The sequence below is a fragment of the Halichoerus grypus genome, chromosome 7 (genome assembly GCF_964656455.1).
Source record: "Halichoerus grypus chromosome 7, mHalGry1.hap1.1, whole genome shotgun sequence".
Taxonomy (NCBI): domain Eukaryota; kingdom Metazoa; phylum Chordata; class Mammalia; order Carnivora; family Phocidae; genus Halichoerus; species Halichoerus grypus.
The window spans coordinates 86,582,448-86,602,997 of record NC_135718.1 but is presented as its reverse complement, the minus strand read 5'-3'; the positions used below and the strand labels follow the sequence as shown (position 1 = coordinate 86,602,997).

The 20,550-nt window shown below is 41.6% G+C and overlaps 1 protein-coding gene across 1 annotated transcript in view; it reads right to left on the bottom strand.

Annotated features, from left to right (window-relative positions):
- Positions 1-20,550, bottom strand: part of DNAH14 (dynein axonemal heavy chain 14) — a 346,072-nt gene that overhangs the window by 231,365 nt on the left and 94,157 nt on the right. The window contains exons 13-18 of the mRNA XM_078078658.1: positions 20,228-20,507; positions 19,725-19,770; positions 19,540-19,637; positions 9,002-9,168; positions 7,969-8,313; positions 1,849-2,190 (exon numbers count right to left, since the gene is read on the bottom strand). Of these exons, the coding sequence (XP_077934784.1) occupies positions 1,849-2,190; positions 7,969-8,313; positions 9,002-9,168; positions 19,540-19,637; positions 19,725-19,770; positions 20,228-20,507 (1,278 nt within the window). The remainder of the gene's footprint in view (positions 1-1,848; positions 2,191-7,968; positions 8,314-9,001; positions 9,169-19,539; positions 19,638-19,724; positions 19,771-20,227; positions 20,508-20,550) is intronic.

Genomic DNA, 20,550 nt, shown 5'->3' with positions numbered 1-20,550 from the left:
AGCCCCAGCTTTCTGAACAGAGGACTGAAAAGGAAGAGTGCCAGGAATGTGGAAAATTCTGGGACGATCACAGAGAGCAAGAGACTCCAGAAAGTGAGCTCCCTGCGAAGTGAGTGCACCCCCTGTGAGCTGCACACATGCGGATTGGCTCCTGTTCAGCACCTCGGGGACCACCACCCAGTGTGAGATGGAGCGCTGCATGGCGCATGGGGGGACGCATCTGCTCTGTCCTGCTGAAGTCATTACACCTACAGTGACAATGGGACTGCCGCCCAAAGAGCATGGGCTGGGACGTGGGACCGGACCAACCTTCTATGTGGTTTGAATAAGACACAGTCTGACAACCCAATACTTAATCCAAAATATATCACACAAAATTATTCAGCATATAAAAAATCAGGAAAAGCTCAACTCACATAAGAAAATCCATCAACAGACACCAACGTCTCCATGACACAGATTTTAAAATGATCTGACAAAGGATTTAAAACAGGTATGATAAAAAATGCTCCACCAAAAAATGATGAATATTCTTGAAACCAGTGGGAAAACAGAAAGTCTTAGCAAAGAAAAATGAAAAAATGTAGGCAAGAACCAAGTGGAAAGTTTAGAAGTGAAAAACATAATCGGCAGAAATGAAAGCTTACTGGGCAGGGCCCAGTAGGTGGGGAGAGGACAGACGCTCACTTGGCATGGCTGAGCCCCTTCCCAGGAGCTGCCCTTGGCCAAAAAGAGCTAAAGTCACCCACAGTCATGCCCCTGGGAGGGCTGGGGGTGCAGGAACGAAGGCCCGGCTCAGGACAGCTCTACAGAGTCGCCCCCGGCTCTCGACTCCTGCAGGGTCTCTGAACCCTTGGTGACAAGGGCACAAACTCTCTCCTGTCCCAGCCCAATGCCCCTGGCCTGCCGTGTGGTTGCCCAGGACTCGGCAGTAAACTGACAGCAACATAGACCCCCATTTCAGGCAGTGTCCACAACCTCATACACTTTAACAAACAGAACTTGTGTACACCCGAAACTTTTGTTTGGGAGCGTCTGTACGTTTCTAGTACGATTTTAAAGGCTGCAGATGGGGTATGTGTATCAAGTGCTTTCATGACTAATTTGTTTCGTCTTCACTATATTTGTGCGAAACGGTGCAGATCAGCCGTGTCAATGGAGAAGCCGAAAACCCAGTAACTGCAGTGAGTCACGCTGTGTCTAATCCACGCCAGGCGCTCACACTGCATTGACTGCCTGGGCGCTAATACCTGGCAGCGCCGGCGAGGACAGACGGGGCATGGAGCGAGGTTTCTGGAGCCCTGGCTATTACTTGCTGTGTGATCTCCAGCAGGTTAGCTGACCTTTCTAAGTCTCATTTTCTTTTTTTCAGGCAGATAAAAGGGTAAAACACGGAGGACAGTTACTGACACTTGGGAAGGGCTCAGCAAACGCTGGAGGTTTACTTCACAGTCTGCTCTCCATGAGTGACTGAAATCATACCTCTCCTTACATCCAGCCCAGACTCAGGCCCAGACAGATGTCAGGGGCGTTTCAGCCCCTCGGGCCAGAGGCCTCCTGTGGCCGACTGTTGAATCGTATGGGAAAAGTCGCTGCTTTGCTGTTTGTTGTCTACATTCATTCATAATTGAAGAAAAGGCTACATTTCAGTTAGAGGTTAGTGAAAACAGACATGCAATTTCTCTCTCCAGTGAAGCTCACAAATCACCAAGATTCTGTCTGTGGATTCTAGGTTAACATCACTTGGATTAAATTATTGACCTAAGACTCCACAGAAGGAAAATACCTATAAGCTTAGGCCTACGTGAAACTAAGATCCAGTTGATATTTAATGAACAAAATACTGACCTTGGCCTTTAAATTACTGAGGTCAACTCGCAAACCAGTGATGTGTGCTTCCAGATTGTCTCTGAATCTAGAAATAGCCGCATCTTTATTTGTTTTGCTTAGCTTCACAGAAGTTTTTAGTTGACCAAACCTGCCAAGAAGAATTTTGTGTATGGCAATTTGCTCTTCTGAAATCTGGATCTGGTAATACCGTACAACGGAATGCAGCTGAGCAACCGTGGAGTACTCTTTTTCTAATGCAAATATTTTTGAGGAAATTGCATCCAAAAAAGTAAAATGTTCCACAAATTCTTCTATTTCAGTGGGATCAGAGTCCAGCTTTCGCAGTGATGACTCCACGACCTGCAATTGTTAACACATTAATGAGATTTATATAATGAGTTCTGACACTATTTTACAAGACTACTCTTTTAGTATCTCTCACTAACTTACATCATTATAATTTCACAAAAAAATGACGACATCATCTAAACATTATTCTAACTATTGTTTAAATACTGGAGCATTAACATGCTCAAATCCTTCCTATTGTTAACAGACGGAACCTGAATGTAACTTGCACATAAAATAAATGCTACTAAGGAAGTAATATTATGAATAACTAGACTAATAGCTACAGCAAGGGTATGGCTGAATTGTGAACAATGTATAACCGCCACCCCGTTTGGGGCGCTGATGTGCTAGTTCTGTTTTGATAGCACATCTGCTCACTAGTTTGCACAGGAGGAAACAGTCTCAGAGGGATTCATTAGCCTAAAACCAGAAATATAGGGAGTTACTGATCAAACCCAAGTCTGATTCCAAATCCCATTTTTATCTATTATAAATGTATGTATTCATTATATGTATAATATCAATACTTTTCTAAGTATAGTATGTACATCATTCCATGAAATTTTCAAAATAATTGCATTTCTATACTCAAATTACAATTTTGTCATATTTTTTCCTCATGTTTTCAGGGCTCTTAATGAATACTCATGCATAATTTTGGAATCAATGTCATTTCAATTTTCAATTTCACAGCCTTGAATTAATTTCCTGGATGTCTCTAATTTTTTGAACACTTTATTCTATTTGATTATAAAATAGATGCTCATACAAAAACTGCAATACAAAAAAAAGCTTTTAATGTAGAAAATACTTATTATTCCACCACTCAGAAATAACCACTGTTAACCCACCACAGTTTATATGGACAGGCTTTAAAACCAGAGAGGCTTGTGTTTTGAATCCCAGCTCCAGAGTTTCCTAACTGTGTGACCCTAAGCAAGTAGCTTTCCTTTAATGAACTTGGATAATATAGTCTAGTAACAGGCTGATAATTGTACCTACCACATTTAATTGAAATTCATGACCAACACAGAAGACAGTAAACAGGGCTATCTTGACTCTAACCACAAATGCCATTTAAATGCCAGAAAAAAAGAAAGAAACACACGAAAATGCTGGTTTGTATCACAAAGAAAACAGCTAACCCCAATTTCATGCAAAAAATAGACGGTAGAAACAGCTGAAACACACCCAAACTCCCTTTGTCACTAGTAGTACACCGATACCAAAGACAGGTGAGAATGGTAAAGCCAAGTCACAGAGCAATCTCGCTTGCCAGCATAAATGCAAACATCTTACAAAGAACGTACAAGTCAGTGCATGTGCATGCTGGCAACCAAACCCACCAACCCAAGAAAGCCAGTTAATGTAATAACCACATTAAAGGACTGAAGAAAACAAATGTGTGATTGTTTCAAGGGATGCAGAATAAGCATTTGATACAACTCATTTATGATAAAAAATACTCTCATCAAAATAGGGGAAACTCCTTAACTGCATAAATGAAAGCAACTCAAAGCCTCAGGAAATACATAAAAACACACCTGGGGCATGCGGGAGTCAGAGAGAGGATGAATAAGCAACTTTCAAAGCTGGTTCCTAAAAAACAATTGTAGCTCAGGGGCACCTGGAGGGTTCAGTCGGTGAAGCATCTGACTCTTGATTTCAGCTCAGGTCGTGATCTCAGGGTCTTGAGATCGAGCCCCGCATCAGGCTCCACGCTCAGCACAGAATCTGCTTAGACTCTCTCCCTCTCCCCCGCCCCTCCCTCCGCTCGCATGCTCTCTCTCTCAAATAAGTGAATAAATCTTTTTAAAAAATTATAGCTCAGAAAGTTTTCTGGAACTAAAACCCCTGACCCTTCTAAGTGCAGAAATCGAGTTTGCAGTGACTCACGTTCATCTAGCGCTCACTATGTGCCAGAATGTGTTTAGGGTTTTATAATCCGTAGCTCATTTAACTCTCACAAACTCTCTAGGTTAGTCAGTAATATTATCCCCAATTTACAGATAAAGAAACTGAGGTATAGCAAGAATAAGGATATTAACTAAGGTCTTTCAAGTAGTAAATGGAAAAGCCAGGATTTTTTTTTAAATCAGTTGAAGCCAAATTTACATACAAAAGATGTTAACTGTACATCATGATGAGTTTTAACACATCTATACACCTTTTTAGTTACCTCTGTAATCAACATATATAAAACTTTCATTGCCCTAAAAGATGCCTTGTGCCCCATCCCTCCTAACTCCTGGCCTCAGAAAACCACCATCTGCTTGTTGTGGCTACAGATTAAATTTGTATTTGTCAAGTTCCATATGTATGGAATCATCCAGCAGGAACTCCTTTCGGCTTCTTTCGGTCAACATATTTTTGCAGTCCATCCAAACTGTATGTAGCACTCGTTCATTCCTTCTCACTGCTGAACGCTATTCCAATGCATGAATGCACCGTTTTGTTTTGTTTTGTTTTTCCTTACTTGCTTCTTGCTAGATCTCTGGATTGTTGGCAGGTTTTGGCACTTGTGGTTAAAGCTTCTATGACTATGTGAGTACAAGTCTGTGTGGACCTGTTTTTATTTCTTGTAAGTAAATAATGTGGAATGGGGTAGCTGGGTCGAATGGTAAGTGAAAATTTAACTTTACAAGAAGTCGCCAGTTTTCCAACGTGACTGCACCATTTTCATCGTCACCAACAACGTGTGAACATTCTAGTTTCTCCGCATCCTCTCAGAACTTGCTATTGTCAGTCTTTTTAATTCTGGCCACTTAAATGGATGTGTGGTTCTCACTGCCCTGACGACTGTCATGTTGAGAGTATTTTGTAACTCCTGGCCAGCTTCTTTGGTGAAGGGTGGCCAGCAAAGTCTTTGGTCACCATGTTGTCTTGCCAGTGCTTGGGACTGAGAGACTGCAGCTGCAGCACTGGGTAAACAGTCGGAAACACGTGGTCTCGTATTCTGGTTCCTTTAGTACTTCCAGTGAAATCCTCAGAGACAGACTCTTGCTAAAATGAGCTAAGCAGAGACTGAGGGAACTATGTTCTGATAAGAAAATTCTTCTCTGCCTTTTGCAGAGCCGACTTGAGGATTCTTTCATTCAAAGGCTTGCAGAAGCTGAGACAGCTAACGGTTTCTGCGCTCTGAATGAAAGTGGTGGCTTCAAAGTGGCAGCCCTAGCAGGAGAGAAGAGCCCTTATCTTCAATCAGGCACCTTCGCCGAAGAAGGTGGGACAACAGGATTGGCAGGAAGCTTGCGGGCAGAGACTATTAAGGGTGTAACTTTTCCTCCCAAGTCTATGTTCCAAACAGCATCAGATACGGAACCACACTTTTAGGGGAGAGAGGGAAGTGTCAAACAGACAGCAGCTAAAAATAAAAAGTTCTCAGGGTTCAAAGTCATGTCTCGACTCAAGTGTGGAATTAACCAGAAGCAAACAGGAAAAAATTATTTTAAGAAGCAAGTCCAAGTCTAATAACCATCAATGACATTGCCTAAGGCAGACGCAGGTGTCCCTACTCAGGCCAACAGGAGATTCATTGGTGTACTTGTTCAGGGCCCAGCGAGTACAAGCCCACGATGCCCGGCTTGGATGAGGGGGTGAAGAATACCAAACCCAGAGAGTCCTCCTACAGGACCTAACTGGGGGTCACCGGGGACAAGAGACCTGAGCCAGAGACTGCCAGACTGATCAGCCACAGAGCTTACCGTGCCCTCAAATAAAGGAACTCTAGGTATTTCTGTCCAGCAAGATTTGATATTTGCTCTAGACCACCTTAGGTGGCTGTTTCCCCATTTTCTTCTTCATAGGATGGAAGTTTCAGTTACACGTATCCTGTTCCTTCTCCACCAGTTTATATTCTTCTGCCCTTTGTTTAGAACTCACTGGAACACTAAGCGCCACATTACACTGATAGAGTGTGCATAGCCGGGGGGAGGGGGGCAGCACTCAGCCCCACTTCTGATGTTTTTATGAGGCGGGGGCCCCCGCTCGTCCAGCCTTCCTGGTGGCCCCTCCACCCCACACTCACTTCCTGGGGAAGGTGAAGTGACTCCTGGGACTGGGGAGTTTGGAAGGAGAAGGTGGATAGGCAAAGCCTAGACACTCCTCTCAAAAGCCGACCTATCCGCAGAAGGTACGCGTTCCTCTCTGCTCACTGTGGCCAGGATGTTGGTCATGTTTCAGGGCAACCAGTGCTGAGCGGGCTAAGTCTCTCCCTAAGTCTGAGCTTCCGTTTGGGGAAGGTTAATTTTAAGTAAACAGAAGCCATATTCTCCAAGGTCTACTTCATTAGTAATAAAGGAAATCCTTGAATCTCTTTTGCCTTAACCTGTCGTCTTATTTCTCAGTCGGTTGGTTCAGTACCCAGCCAGGTAAGCGGTAAGATCTGTGATGCCCCCTAAAACTCACTATGTGGGAAGACGGGTGTGAACAGCCAAGGCACCGACTGCGGCAGATGCAGTAAGTCTGACTTGAAACCCAGCCCACTCCATCTTCTGCTTGCTTTCCTCAACCACTGAGGCAGAGGAGCTCCGACGTGCCAGTTCAGTCAGGTCCTTCTGAGCCGGTGGCGGCACTGTGACCCGGTTCTGGCGAAGCCAAGCGAAGTGAAACACAGCGCACTGCTGCTTCTGCGTCCCCGTGTTTCTGCCCAGACGCAAGCACAGGGCCTTGGGGCAGCAGCGGCCCTAGTCACGGGAGCGGCGCTGACAGAGCAAAGGCCCGCCTCACCCGCGCCGAGACGTCCTTGTGCATCAGGGAAACCGCTGTGCTGGGCGGTACACTGGGTTCGGTTTCTGATACTTGGGGAATACCAGCCTCAGCGAAATAGGGGTTAATTCTGTGTGCGTTTTAGGACTGTTGTGGCTCCAAAGACAGACACTTTCCAACCCTCTCTTAAACTCTTTGAGGCATTAAAAGCTACTAAACATTCCCTCTTTCTCAGGCCACTCCCTTGCTTTCCTCACCCTCTCTGGTTGCTCCTCTGCAGGCCCCTCTCCCTCTAGCAGCCTCCTGCATATTGGCATTCCTCAGGCTTCTGCTAGGGGGTCCTTTTCCTTCCTCGCTACACACATACAGCAGGCGCAGCCTCCTGAAGGGTGACCTTGAAGAGCACCTGTTTGCCGGTCACCTAAACATGTGCTTCTGGTCCAGACTCCCTGCTGATGGCCGGACGTGCACTCTGCATCTCTGCCTGACGGTCACGCGGTGAAGCAAGCACTGTGCTCCCTCAGCCGCGCACTGCAGCCCTGCTCGCCCCGCAACCCAACCCAAAAGCTCAAAGTATCATTAATTCCTTTCTCTTATTCCTTACATTCTGCCAATCACTACATCCTGAAGATTCCATCTCTTAATGGATCTCAAAGCCATCTGCTTCTCAGACTCCACACTGTTCCTGCCCTGGTTCGGGCACGTGTCACCGCTCCCCTAGACGCCAGAAACAGCTTTCCCCCTGTCCTGTCCCACTTCAACCCATTCTCTACACTGCAGCCAGAGTGGTCCCTATGAAAATGCAAGTTGTATCATGTCATGTCCATGTTCGTAAGTTTGCAAAGATTCCCAACAGGGAAAAGACGTAACAAGGAACATGCGGCGCCATTTTAGAAATGGTGGACAAAGAATGTTTCTTTGAGGAAGTGATATCTGATCAGAGACCCAAACAAGTATTAACACATATTAGAATTTTCTGAGGATAACACTCATCATTTATATTTCCTAAGTACACATTTTAAAATAATAATCTAATGATCATAAAGATTCTCATGCAATAGGCATTTCCACAATACTTACTTCCAGTAGATTTGTATTCTTTCTTTCAATTACAGATCGCAAGAGGTTGTGGATCAGATGTATGACATTCTCAACATATGGTAAGCATTCTGACTGATAATTGAGACTTACAACTTTGAAAATACCAATGCGTTTCTCAATGGCCATATTAATAATATATTGAAGATAGTTCCTGAATTTAGCCAGGATAGTTTTAAACTGTACTGAAGTCAATTCGTCTATCGATGAGATTTTCATACTCATGGCTTTGGCCTTCTGTACCATGGAACAGTATTTTATAAACTTGCAGCTGTAAACATTAACTTGCCCCATGGAATTACCAACAACAGTCAGGAGACTGGCAATCTGTAAATAAAGTGTTAACAGGTCAGAATTGTAAGAGTAACAAGTGTGGGCTGACAGGCTGATGGTTCTGTCAGAATACATACAACAACAGTTCTCTGTGGGGTCTGTTTTGTGCAGAACCCACACTGCAGAGCTATGTTGGAAACCTAAGACTTCAAGAAATTTAGATGGCTTTTTCAATGTCCAGGCCATTTCTCTTTCTGGTCAGCATGTTGTTTGAAGCTGCTAGAAACACCAGTCATGTATTCCTGTGTTAGAGCAGATGCTCCATGCGCAGCCCCACACTGTGTTACCTCACCCATTCCCAAGAGACAGCTCCCTGACCGGGCAGAATCTGAACCAAGTGGAGATGATGAGATTCTCCTGTGGATCTGAACCACAATACCCAGCGGGATCGGAATGGGGAAGTCCCAGCCAAGGCACGTCAACACACTGGCAATTCAGTACTGGGAGGGAACCATGCAAGAGAAAGCTCCTTTTCGTAGCAGAAGTTGGAAAAAACAAAAGAGGTGAATGGAGCTGAAAGCCCACGAGAAGGACAGATGGGGACATGAGCCGGAAATGACACGTCCATTGCCCTAAGTTAGGATACTCGAATTTTTCAGCAAGTCCCTTTAATCTAAGAATCTCCGTGGGTTTCTGCTCCTAGAGCCAAGTAGTCCCTGAGAGAAACTCTTTTTAAACTTACTTTATTTTGGTAGATAGGATCCATCTCAAAAAGGATCTGACAATCTGGCCATCTGGCTGGCTTCTTACAGGCCATTCCACTTTCAGTCTTATTAGGCAAACTCGTAATTAAAAACAATTCAGTAAAAAGAGACAGGCGAGGATCTCGGCAAAGAGGAATAATCTTGGCTAAAATACAGAATTCAAAAGTTAGTATTTTCAGGAGTCCCACCAAAAGCATCACCTTAAAATTATCCATGAATCTAAAACTACTGGTAACTGAGGCTGATTTATTATGAGGGCTAGAGAGTGTTCTATACTGATAAATGGAATTTAAGACAGGTGTAAAAGTTTGGATTTAATTTTATGGGAACAACAGAATCACTCACAGGTACGGGGTGGTGGTGGGCCAAGGCATAATTAAAATAGAAGCTGAGAAAAAATCATTAAGTTGAGAAATAGTTGAAACGTCCGTGTTACGTGATGCCACATGGAAAGCATGAAAGCAGCATGCATCCACCAGCAGCGCGTTTACAGTCTAGCTGAAAACTGATGTCTGCACGCAAACACACACACAAACAAAACTTCTACGTACACTTCATGCCTTATGTGAAATTAACTCAAAACGAATCATATACCTAAATATAAAGCACAAATTTATAAATATCCCAAGAGAAAAAAAATCAGGAAAAATCTGTGTAACTTTGAGTTAGACCAACAGTTTGTAGATACCAAAGCATAACAAATCCATAACAGAAAAAAAATTGACAAGCCATACTTTATCAGAGTTACGAAGGTTAGCTCTGTGAGAAAAAATGAAAAGATAAGGCACAGACTGGGAGAAAATGTTTGCAAATCTTCTCTCTGATAAAAGACTTGTATCCAGAGTACATATAAAGACCTCTCACAACTTGACAATAAGGAAACAAACATCCCAATAAAAAAATAAGCAAAAGATCTAAAGATTTGACCACAAAAAAATGTACATAAGCGTATGTATATAAACATATGAAAAGATGAATAATATTAGTCATTAGTGAAATGTAAATTAAACCACAATGAGATTATCACTACACACCTATTACAATGGCTAAATTTTTTTTTTTATAATCTGACAATAACAAGTGCTGATAAGGACGCAGAGTGACTGGAACTTTAGACATTGTTGGCAGGAAAGCAAAATGATACAACCACTTTGAAATTCTCATAAAATTAAACATTCACCTATCATATGACCCAGCAATCCCACCTGTGACTAACAACTCAAGAGAGAAGAAAAACTTATGTTCATCCAAAAACCTGTATGTGAATGTTTATAGCAATTTTATTCACCATTGCCCCAAAATGGAACAGACCGGATGCGAGTGGGTAAACAAGTTGTGGTACATCCAGACAAGAGAACACAGCTCAGCAACAAAAAGGAATCAGGCTACTGCTTCACGCAACAATATGGATGCATTTTAAGTGCATTTTTCTACATGAAAAAAGCCGGACCCAAAAGGCTACCTATCCACTTATACGACATTCTGGAAAAGGCAGACCGGTTGCCAGGGACAAGAAGGTGTAGAGGAGGGTTTGACTGTCAAGCAGCAGGACGGGGAAGCTGGGGATGTGTGGAGCTCAGATGGTGCACAGGGAACTGTCGAGCCCACTCACTGCGAGCCACACACAGGGAATCTTACCACAGGCAAAGTTGTGAAGGACCAACCAGGACAACCAGGGAGAACCTAAGATGCAATACCAACTGGGACAAAGTAACCTAGCTACATTACAAATAAACTCTATAGCCTCATTGAAGAGGGTAGACAACAAGGAAGTTGATCCAAGGAACTTTGGAAAACTTTTGACTGAAAACGAGAAGGACACAGGGGAAAAGAACCACACACAAACAGTATGTGTTGGCTGACACATTTCTTCTCAAGGAGGTACAGAGCAGCGATGCTGACGTGACCTTCTGTGTGTGACACAGATCTGCCCCAGCTCCTTTCACTACGGGCCTCACAGCAGCGCCACCCCCACAAGGAACAGGCACGCCCCAGGGTTGAGGCGGAGAACCACAAGAGGGGCCTGGGGCATCCCGTGGCCCCAGCAGCTACAGCGGTCACAACAAAGGGTGAGGGTAAGGTGAAAGGGCACAGGACCCATTTGGAAAGAACTGTTCTGCAAAAGCAAAGCCAGACACTTCGAACAACAAAATAAGTAACAGTAATACTGTTATACTCCCCAGATGAAAACAAGTATCAGTGAACCTAGGACATTCCTGGGGGAGAAAAGAAGTTACAGAATTACAACAGAATGGTACTGGTTCATGAGTTACAGACAGATCAACTATATATAGTCCATAAACAAACATATTAAAATATAATAAATGATAAAAGTGGCATTTCAAACCAGTGAGGGTGAGGAATGGATTACTCAGTGACTGGTACTGGGACAGACAGATCATCAGTCATCTGGGAAAAAATTACAAGTCTACATATGCCAAATAAATGTTAGACCAATCAAATATTTAAGCATAAAAATGAAATCATAATAGAATTAGAAAACAAGTAGGAGAATGTTTTTATGATGTGGTCACTGGGCAAGCCTGTGTAACTAGGGCACCACATCCTGGAGCCTCTTCTAAAAGGCTCTGCACATGTTATACTATAAAAATAATGTTCTCCATGGCAAAAATATCACCATAATATCAAGCCAAACAACCTACTTATTTTTCTTAAAACTCATATTAAACATTAAGGATTCACTTTCTTAATCCAAAAGAACCACAAATCAGTAAGAGGAAGACTTTAGACCCATCAGTTTCAACCTCAGGCAATTACTCTGTGAGAATGTCCCATGGAAGCCACAAGCTGTGCACCAGATGTCAACGGCATGACCGCGTGCAGTAATGAGCATGTTTAACTTTGCACTCATGGTTCAACATATTATTGCACAGTAATGGAATGTTACACAGCCATCTAAGTGACAATTATAAGAGCATATGCAGGAATGTGGAAAATGTCTACAATATAATGCTAAGGGATAATAAAATATTTTAAATATAATTTCACTAATGTATGCCAATGAAAGTAAAAATGCAAAATGCAAATAGCTGTTATATGAGGGTAGCTGAAATGATGGGGTGATCAAGATGCTTTGTTTTTTCTCAGGTAAATATATACACACACACACATACATGTATACATTACATACATACATGAATATGTACACAGATCAGTAAATCCATATTTATATAAATAAATAACTGAATAAAGAAATGGATCCACTAATTAATTAGTGGCAAGATCCACAAATAAATGCTAAAACTAGTGGGCAAAATTTTCAGAAGAAACAAAGATATCTGACCATCTCAAGACATCCCTTCCCAAATTTATTAATAACAAGAGGAAATATAAACATTTAAAGAGTTGACAAGGGTCCTGCTATTTTAAGATCTTTATAAGACTTAGATCATGGAGAAGGCATAAATTCATTGGTCGGGCTAGTAATAGCCATGTAATTTCAGATTGTATACACATAGCTAGAAAAGAATTAATAAAAATCTGTTTAAGATGAAACAGAGGGGGCGGAGCAAGATGGCGGAGGAGTAGGAGACCTGGATTTCGTCTGGTCCCAGGAATTCAGCTGGATAGGGATCAAACCATTCTGAACACCTACAAACTCAACAGGAGATCGAAGAAAAGAATAACAACAACTCTCTGAACAGAAAAGTGACCACTTTCTGGAAGGTAGGACGTGCGGAGAAGTGAATCCGAGGTGATATTCAGGAGGATAGACAGCAGGGGAGGGGCCTCCGTCAGCTGGCTACTGGCAAGTGATAGAGCCGCAGAGCACAAAATCAGAACTTTTAGAAGTCGGCTCCGCTGAGGGACGTCGCTCCGGTGGCTAAGTTGGGGGTGGAACCCTCGCGGGACAGTGTGGTTTCAGGACCCTCGGGGTCACAGAAAGACCGGGGGTACCTGAGTGCGGCAGAGCTCCCAGGTATCAGAGCAAGGAAGCCGGCTGCAAAGACGGAGCCAAGGCGTGGGGTCTCAGCTCGGGGTTGCCATAAACCATGATCCAGGGCACAGTCGGGCCACTGCTCCTCCAGCAGGGACCCAACAAGCAGCAGATCTGGGGAGACTTACCTTCCTACCCAGGGAGGAGCGGTGTGGGAGTGAACCACAGGGATATGCTGGGTTTGGAGACTCCACACGGGGTCGGGTGCCAGAGATAGAAATGCTCAGTCACAGGCCGGGGGAGCACGGAGTGCGGCCAGAGACCGTGGAGACAGGAATGATTGACTGCTTTTCTCTGGGGGCTCACTGAGGAGCAGGGCCCCGAGTTCTTGGCTCCTCCGGGGCGGAGATTGGGAGGCTGCCATTTTCACTCTTGTCCTCCAAAGCTGTGCGGAAAGCTTGCAGGGAACAAAAGCTCCCGAGAGCAAACCCGAGCAGATGACTTAGCCCGGACCTGGCAAGGGTGGGGCAATCCCGCCTCCGGCAAAGACATTTGGGAACCACGGCAACAGGCTCCCCCCCAAAAGATCAGCAAGAACAGCCAGCCAAGACCAAGTTTACCGATCAATGAGAACGGCAGAACTCCAGCGCTAGGGGAATACTGCACATAGAATCCATGGCTTTTTTACCATGATTCTTTAGTCTTTCAAAGTTAGTTATTTTTTTAATTTTTTTTTTTTTGAATTTTTCTTTTTCCCTTTTTCAACTAACAGCTTATCAACCCTTTTTTTAAAAAACATTTTTATTTTTCATTTTGAGAGTCATATTCTATCACTTCAAAGTAGTTACCCGTATTTTTGGCATATATATATAAGTTGTTCTCTCTTTAAAATTTTGAGATAGTTTCTTCTAACAGATCAAAATATACCCTAAATCTCTAGTGTATGGTTTTTTTCTACTCCCCTGCCTGATCACATTCTCTCCCTTTTTTTTTCTTTTTTTTTAAATCCTCTTCTTTCTTTTTTCAAACAACTTCTTATCAACTCCTTTTATAAAATTTTTTATAATTTTCATCTTTACAGTCATATTCCATTCCTTCATCATATCAACCCTTATTTTTGTACATATATAAGTTTTTCTTTCTTTAAAATTTTGGGAGGCACTTTCTTCTAACAGACCAAAATACACCCAAAATCTAGTGTGTGGCACTGATCTATGTACCAGCCTGATCATATTTGATCATGTTCTGTCTTTTTTGTTTTGTTCTGTTTTTGTTTGTTTTTATCTTTATCTTTTTCTCTTTTTTTTTTCTTTTTTCTCTCTTTCCCTTCCTTTTCCCCCTGCTTCAGGTCTTTTCTGATTTGTTTAGAGTATATTTTCTGGGGACGTTGTTACCCTGTTAGCATTTTGTTCTCTCATTCATCTATTCTCCTCTGGACAAAATGACAAGACGGAAAAAATCACCTCAACAAAAAGAACAAGAGGTAGTACCGACTGCCAGGGACCTACTCAATACAGACATTAGTAAGATGTGGGATCTAGAATTCAGAATCATCACTTTAAAGATACTAGCTGGGCTTGAAAAAAGCATGGAAGTTATTAGAGAAACGCTTTCTGGGGAAATAAAAGAACTAAAATCTAACAAGTCGAAATTAAAAAGGCTATTAATGAGGTGCAATCAAACATGGGGGCGCTAACTGCTAGGTTAAATGAGGCAGAAGAGAGAATCAGTGATATAGAAGACCAAATAATGGAAAATAAAGAAGCTGAGAAAAAGAGAGATAAACAACTACTGGATCACAAGGGCAGAATTCGAGAGATAAGCGATACCATAAGATGAAACAACATTAGGATAATTGGGATCCCAGAAGAAGAAGAAAGAGAGAGAGGGGCAGAAGGTATATTGGAGCAAATTATAGCAGAGAACTTCCCTAATTTTAGGAAGGAAACAGGCATCAAAACCCAGCAGGCACAGAGAACCCCCCTCAAAATCAATAAAAATAGGTCAACACCCCAACATCTAATAGTAAAACTTACGAGTCTCAGAGACAAAGAGAAAATCCTGAAAGCAGCTCGGGAGAAGAGATATGTAACCTACAATGGTAGAAACATTAGATTGGCAACAGACCTATCCACTGAGACCTGGCAGGCCAGAAAGGACTGGCAGGATATATTCAGAGCACTAAATGAGAAAAATATGCAGCCAAGAATACTATATCCAGCTAGGCTGTCATTGAAAATAGAAGGAGAGATAAAAAGCTTCCAGGACAAACAAAAACTAAAGGAATTTGCAAACACCAAACCAGCCCTACAAGAAATATTGAAAGGGGTCCTCTAAGCAAACAGAGAGCCTAAAAGCAACATAGACCAGAAAGGAACACAGACAATATACAGTAACAGTCACCTGACAGGCAATACAATGGCACTAAATTCTTATCTTTCAATAGTTACCCTGAATGTAAATGGGCTAAATGCCCCAATCAAAAGACACAGGCTATCAGATTGGATTAAAAAACAAGACCCATCGATATGCTGTCTGCAAGAGACTCATTTTAGACCCGAAGACACCCCCAGATTGAAAGTGAGGGGGTGGGAAACCATTTACCATGCTAACGGACACCAAAAGAAAGCTGGGGTGGCAATCCTTATATCAGACAAATTAGATTTTAAACCAAAGACTGTAATAAGAGATGAGGGAGGACACTATATCCTACTTAAAGGGTCTATCCAACAAGAAGATCTAACAATTGTAAATATCTATACCCCTAACATGGGAGCAGCCAGTTATATAAGCCAATTAATAACAAAAGCAAAGAAACACATCGACAACAATACAATAATAGTGGGGGACTTGAACACCCCCTCACTGAAATGGACAGATCATCTAAGCAAAAGATCAACAAGGAAATAAAGACTTTAAATGACACACTGGACCAAATGGACTTCACAGACATATTCAGAACATTCCATCCCAAAGCAATGGAATACACATTCTTCTCTAGTGCCCATGGAACATTCTCCAGAATAGATCACATCCTAGGTCATAAATCAGGTCTCAACTGGTACCAAAAGATTGGGATCATTCCCTGCCTATTTTCAGACCACAATGCTTTGAAACTAGAACTCAATCACAAGAGGAAAGTCGGAAAGAACTCAAATACATGGAGGCTAAAGAGCATCCTCCTGAAGAATGAATGGGTCAACCAGGAAATTAAAGAATTTAAAAAATTCATGGAAACCAATGAAAATGAAAACATAACTATTCAAAATCTTTGGGATGTAGCAAAGGCAGTCCTAAGAGGAAAGTATATAACAATACAAGCCTTTCTCAAGAACCAAGAAAGGTCTCAAGTACACAACCTAACCCTACACCTAAAGGAGCTGGAGAAAGAACAGCAAATAAAGCCTAAACCCAGCAGGAGAAGAGAAATAATAAAGATCAGAGCAGAAATCAATGAAATAGAAACCAAAAGAACAGTAGAACAGATCAACGAAACTAGGAGCTGGTTCTTTGAAAGAATTAACAAGATTGATAAACCCCTGGTCAGACTTATCAAAAAGAAAAGAGAAATGACCCAAATCAACAAAATCATGAATGAAAGAGGAGAGATCACAACCAACACCTGAGCAACTCTATGCCAGCAAATTAGATAACCTGGAAGAAATGGATGCATTCCTAGAGATGTATCAACTACCAAAACTGAACCAGGAAGAAATAGGAAACCTGAACAGACCTATAACCACTAAGGAAATTGAAGCAGTCATCAAAAATCTCCCAACAAAAGCCCAGGGCCAGATGGCTTCCCAGGGGAATTCTACCAAACATTTAAAGAAGAATTAATATCTATTCTTCTGAAACTATTCCAAAAATTAGAAATGGAAGGAAAACTTCCAAACTCATTTTATGAGGCCAGCATTACCTTGATCCCAAAACCAGACAAAGACCCCATCAAAAAGGAGAATTACAGACCAATATCCCTGATGAACATGGATGCAAAAATTCTCACCAAAATACTAGCCAATAGGATCCAACAGTACATTAAAAGAATTATTCACCACAACCAAGTGGGATTTTTTCCTGGGCTGCAAGGTTGGTTCAACATCCGCAAATCAATCAACGTGATACAATACATTAACAAAAGAAAGAACAAGAATCATATGATCCTCTCAATAGATGCAGAAAAAGCATTTGACAAAGTACAGCATCCTTTCTTGATCAAAACTCTTCAGAGTATAGGCATAGAGGGTACATACCTCAATATCATAAAAGCCATCTATGAAAAACCTACAGCAAATATCATTCTCAATGCGGAGAAACTGAGAGATTTCTCCATAAGGTCAGGAACGCGGCAGGGATGTCCACTATCACCACTGCTATTCAACATAGTATTAGAAGTCCTAGCCACAGCAATCAGACAACAGAAAGAAATCAAAGGCATCCAAATTGGCAAAGAAGTCAAACTCTCACTGTTTGCAGATGATATGATACTTTATGTAGAAAACCCCAAAGACTCCACCCCAAAACTGCTAGAACTCATATAGGAATTCAGTAAACTGGCAGGATATAAAATCAATGCACAGAAATCAGTGGCATTCCTATATACGAACAACAAGTCAGAAGAAAGAGAAATTAAGGAGTCGATCCCATTTATAATTACACCTGTAAGATACCTAGGCATAAATCTAACCAAAGAGGCAAAGGATCTGTACTCAGAAAACTACAAAATACTCATGAAAGAAATTGAGGAAGACACAAAGAAATGGAAAAACGTTCCATGCTCATGGATTGGAAGAAAAAATATTGTGAAAATGTCTATGCTACCTAGAGCAATCTACACATTCAATGCAATCCCCATCAAAATACCATCCACTTTTTTCAAAGAAATGGAACAAATAATCCTAAAATTTGTATGGAACCAGAAAAGACCCCGCATAGCCAGAGGAATGTTGAAAAAGAAAACCAAAGCTGGTGGCATCACAATTCCGGACTTCCAGCTCTATTACAAAGCTGTCATCATCAAGACAGTATGGTACTGGCACAAAAACAGACACGTAGATCAATGGAACAGAATAGAGAGCCCAGAAATGGACCCTCAACTTTATGGTCAACTAATCTTCGACAAAGCAGGAAAGAATGTCCAATGGAAAAAAGACAGTCTCTTCAACAAATGGTGTTGGGAAAATTGGACAGCCACATGCAGAAGAATGAAACTGGACCATTTCCTTACACCACACACAAAAATAGGCTCAAAATGGATAAAAGTCCTCAATGTGAGACAGAAATCTATCAAAATCCTTGAAGAGAACACAGGCAGCGACCTTTTGACCTCAGCCACAGCACCTTCTTCCTAGACACATCGCCAAAGGTGAGGGAAGCAACGCAAAAATGAACTATTGGGACTTCATCAAGATAAATACTTTTGCACAGCAAAAGAAACAGTCAATAAAACCAAAAGACAACTGACAGAATGGGAGAAGATATTTGCAAATGACGTATCAGATAAAGGGCTAGTATCCAAAATCTATAAAGAACTTATCAAAGTCAACACCCAAAGAACAAATGATCCAATCAAGAAATGGGCAGAAGACATGAACAGACATTTTTCCAAAGAAGACATCCAAATGGCCAACAGACATATGAAAAAGTGCTCAACGTCGCTCGGCATCAGGGAAATACAAATCAAAACCTCAATGAGATACCACCTCACACCAGTCAGAATGGCTAAAATTAACAAGTCAGGAAACGACAGATGTTGGCAGGGATGCGGAGAAAGGGGAACCCTCCTACACTATTGGTGGGAATGCAAGCTGGTGCAGCCACTCTGGAAAACAGTATGGAGGTTCCTCAAAAAGTTGGAAATAGAGCTACCATATGACCCAGCAATTGCACTACTGGGTATTTACCCCAAAGATACAAATGTAGGGCTCTGAAGGGGTATGTGCACCCCGATGTTTATAGCAGCAATGTCCACAATAGCCAAACTGTGGAAAGAGCCAAGATGTCTATCGACAGATGAATGGATAAAGAAGAGGTGGTATATATAGACAACGGAATATTATGCAGCCATCAAAAGGAATGAGATCTTCCATTTGCAACGACGTGGATGGAACTGGAGGGTACTATGCTGAGCGAAATAAGTCAAACAGAGAAAGACATGTATCATATGACCTCACTGATATGAGGAATTCTTAATCTCAGGAAACAAACTAGGTGTTATGCACAAACAATGAATCATGGAACACTACATCTAAAACTAATGATGTAATGTATGGTGATTAACATAACAATAAAAAAATTAAAAAGATGGAAACAGAATCTTGTTACGCTATAAGATATGGCTTATTTAAGTCTCATAAAATTCTGTAGTATATCATTGAAAAATCCAAACCTTAGGCTATTTTCCTAATGCCCATCTTTTATGCACTTTGTGGCTGTACGTGTAATTCACACATCCTCAAATAATCCCAAGTTCACACTGATCCCAAAGACTGGGACTTTCTGATCTCCTGATACACTGTAGTATGTGCCACATCTCTGGGTATAAGCATCAAATGCCTACATCTAAGAAAATATTGCCAAAGGAGGCAATGTATCTAGCTAAACTTTTAAAATACTTACTTATACATTTTTCAATGTCAGTCACCATATTTTGAATTTTTATCGAAAACTCTAATCTGTTGGGAGCTAAGAAGAGATTTGTAGCAAATTCCGAAAATCTGAGAAAATAAAAGCTTATTTCAGAAAAATGCAGTAACTAACAGAAATTATAATTACTTGTAATTTTTAAAATGTCGACTACTTACTCATCATATATGTATTTATTCTCAAACTCAGTCATGATTTCGATGTCTGTAAGAATCCATTGAAAAAAAGAGAGAATAAAACACTGATTGGTATTTAAACCAGCTAAATGATCAATTGACATGTGTCAGTGGTTCCCAAACACCTAAGAATAAGCTGGAAAGGTCATCTAAAAGGTAATGTTCCAGCAGGACACCTCACCCCCAGATCTTGATGGAGTCCGAGAGCTTTAACTGTTAACAAGCATCCCAGGTGGTGTTCATCCTCACGGAGGGGGTCCCCAGGTCCCTTTAGTGAGAAATGGTGTGAGTACTGAGACCAAAATGAATGATGGTGTTATTACTTACACACACCACAAATGATCTAAATTTATGCTCACTTTGAGCATTCTTAACATTTACAACCTAGTCACGGGTCTTATATAAACTACTATAATTTTCTCTCATTTGTCTTTTCCAGCTGTTAGGACATTTTCCTTCTTTCTTAATAGTCTCCTTCATCTTACCTGAAAGAATTCCTTCAAAGTTGTAAGAGCCTTTTTTTGGTTTCTTCATTATTTGCAGTTCTTCACTGGAGTGTTTCATGAGACACCCAACTTCATTTTTTGATGCCTCATCTTCTTCACACAACTCAGATTCTTCGGAGGACTTGTCAGACTCATGAGAGTTCTCTGTGGAAATTTCTGAAGACTCACTCTCTTCGGGAATACTCAAGTGTAGAATTACTTCAAATACTGGTGCATATATTTTTCTCAAATCCTCATCCATTTTAATCCTATTCAAAATCTAATGAATAGACACGTTAGGATGACAGTTCTAACTGAAAGAA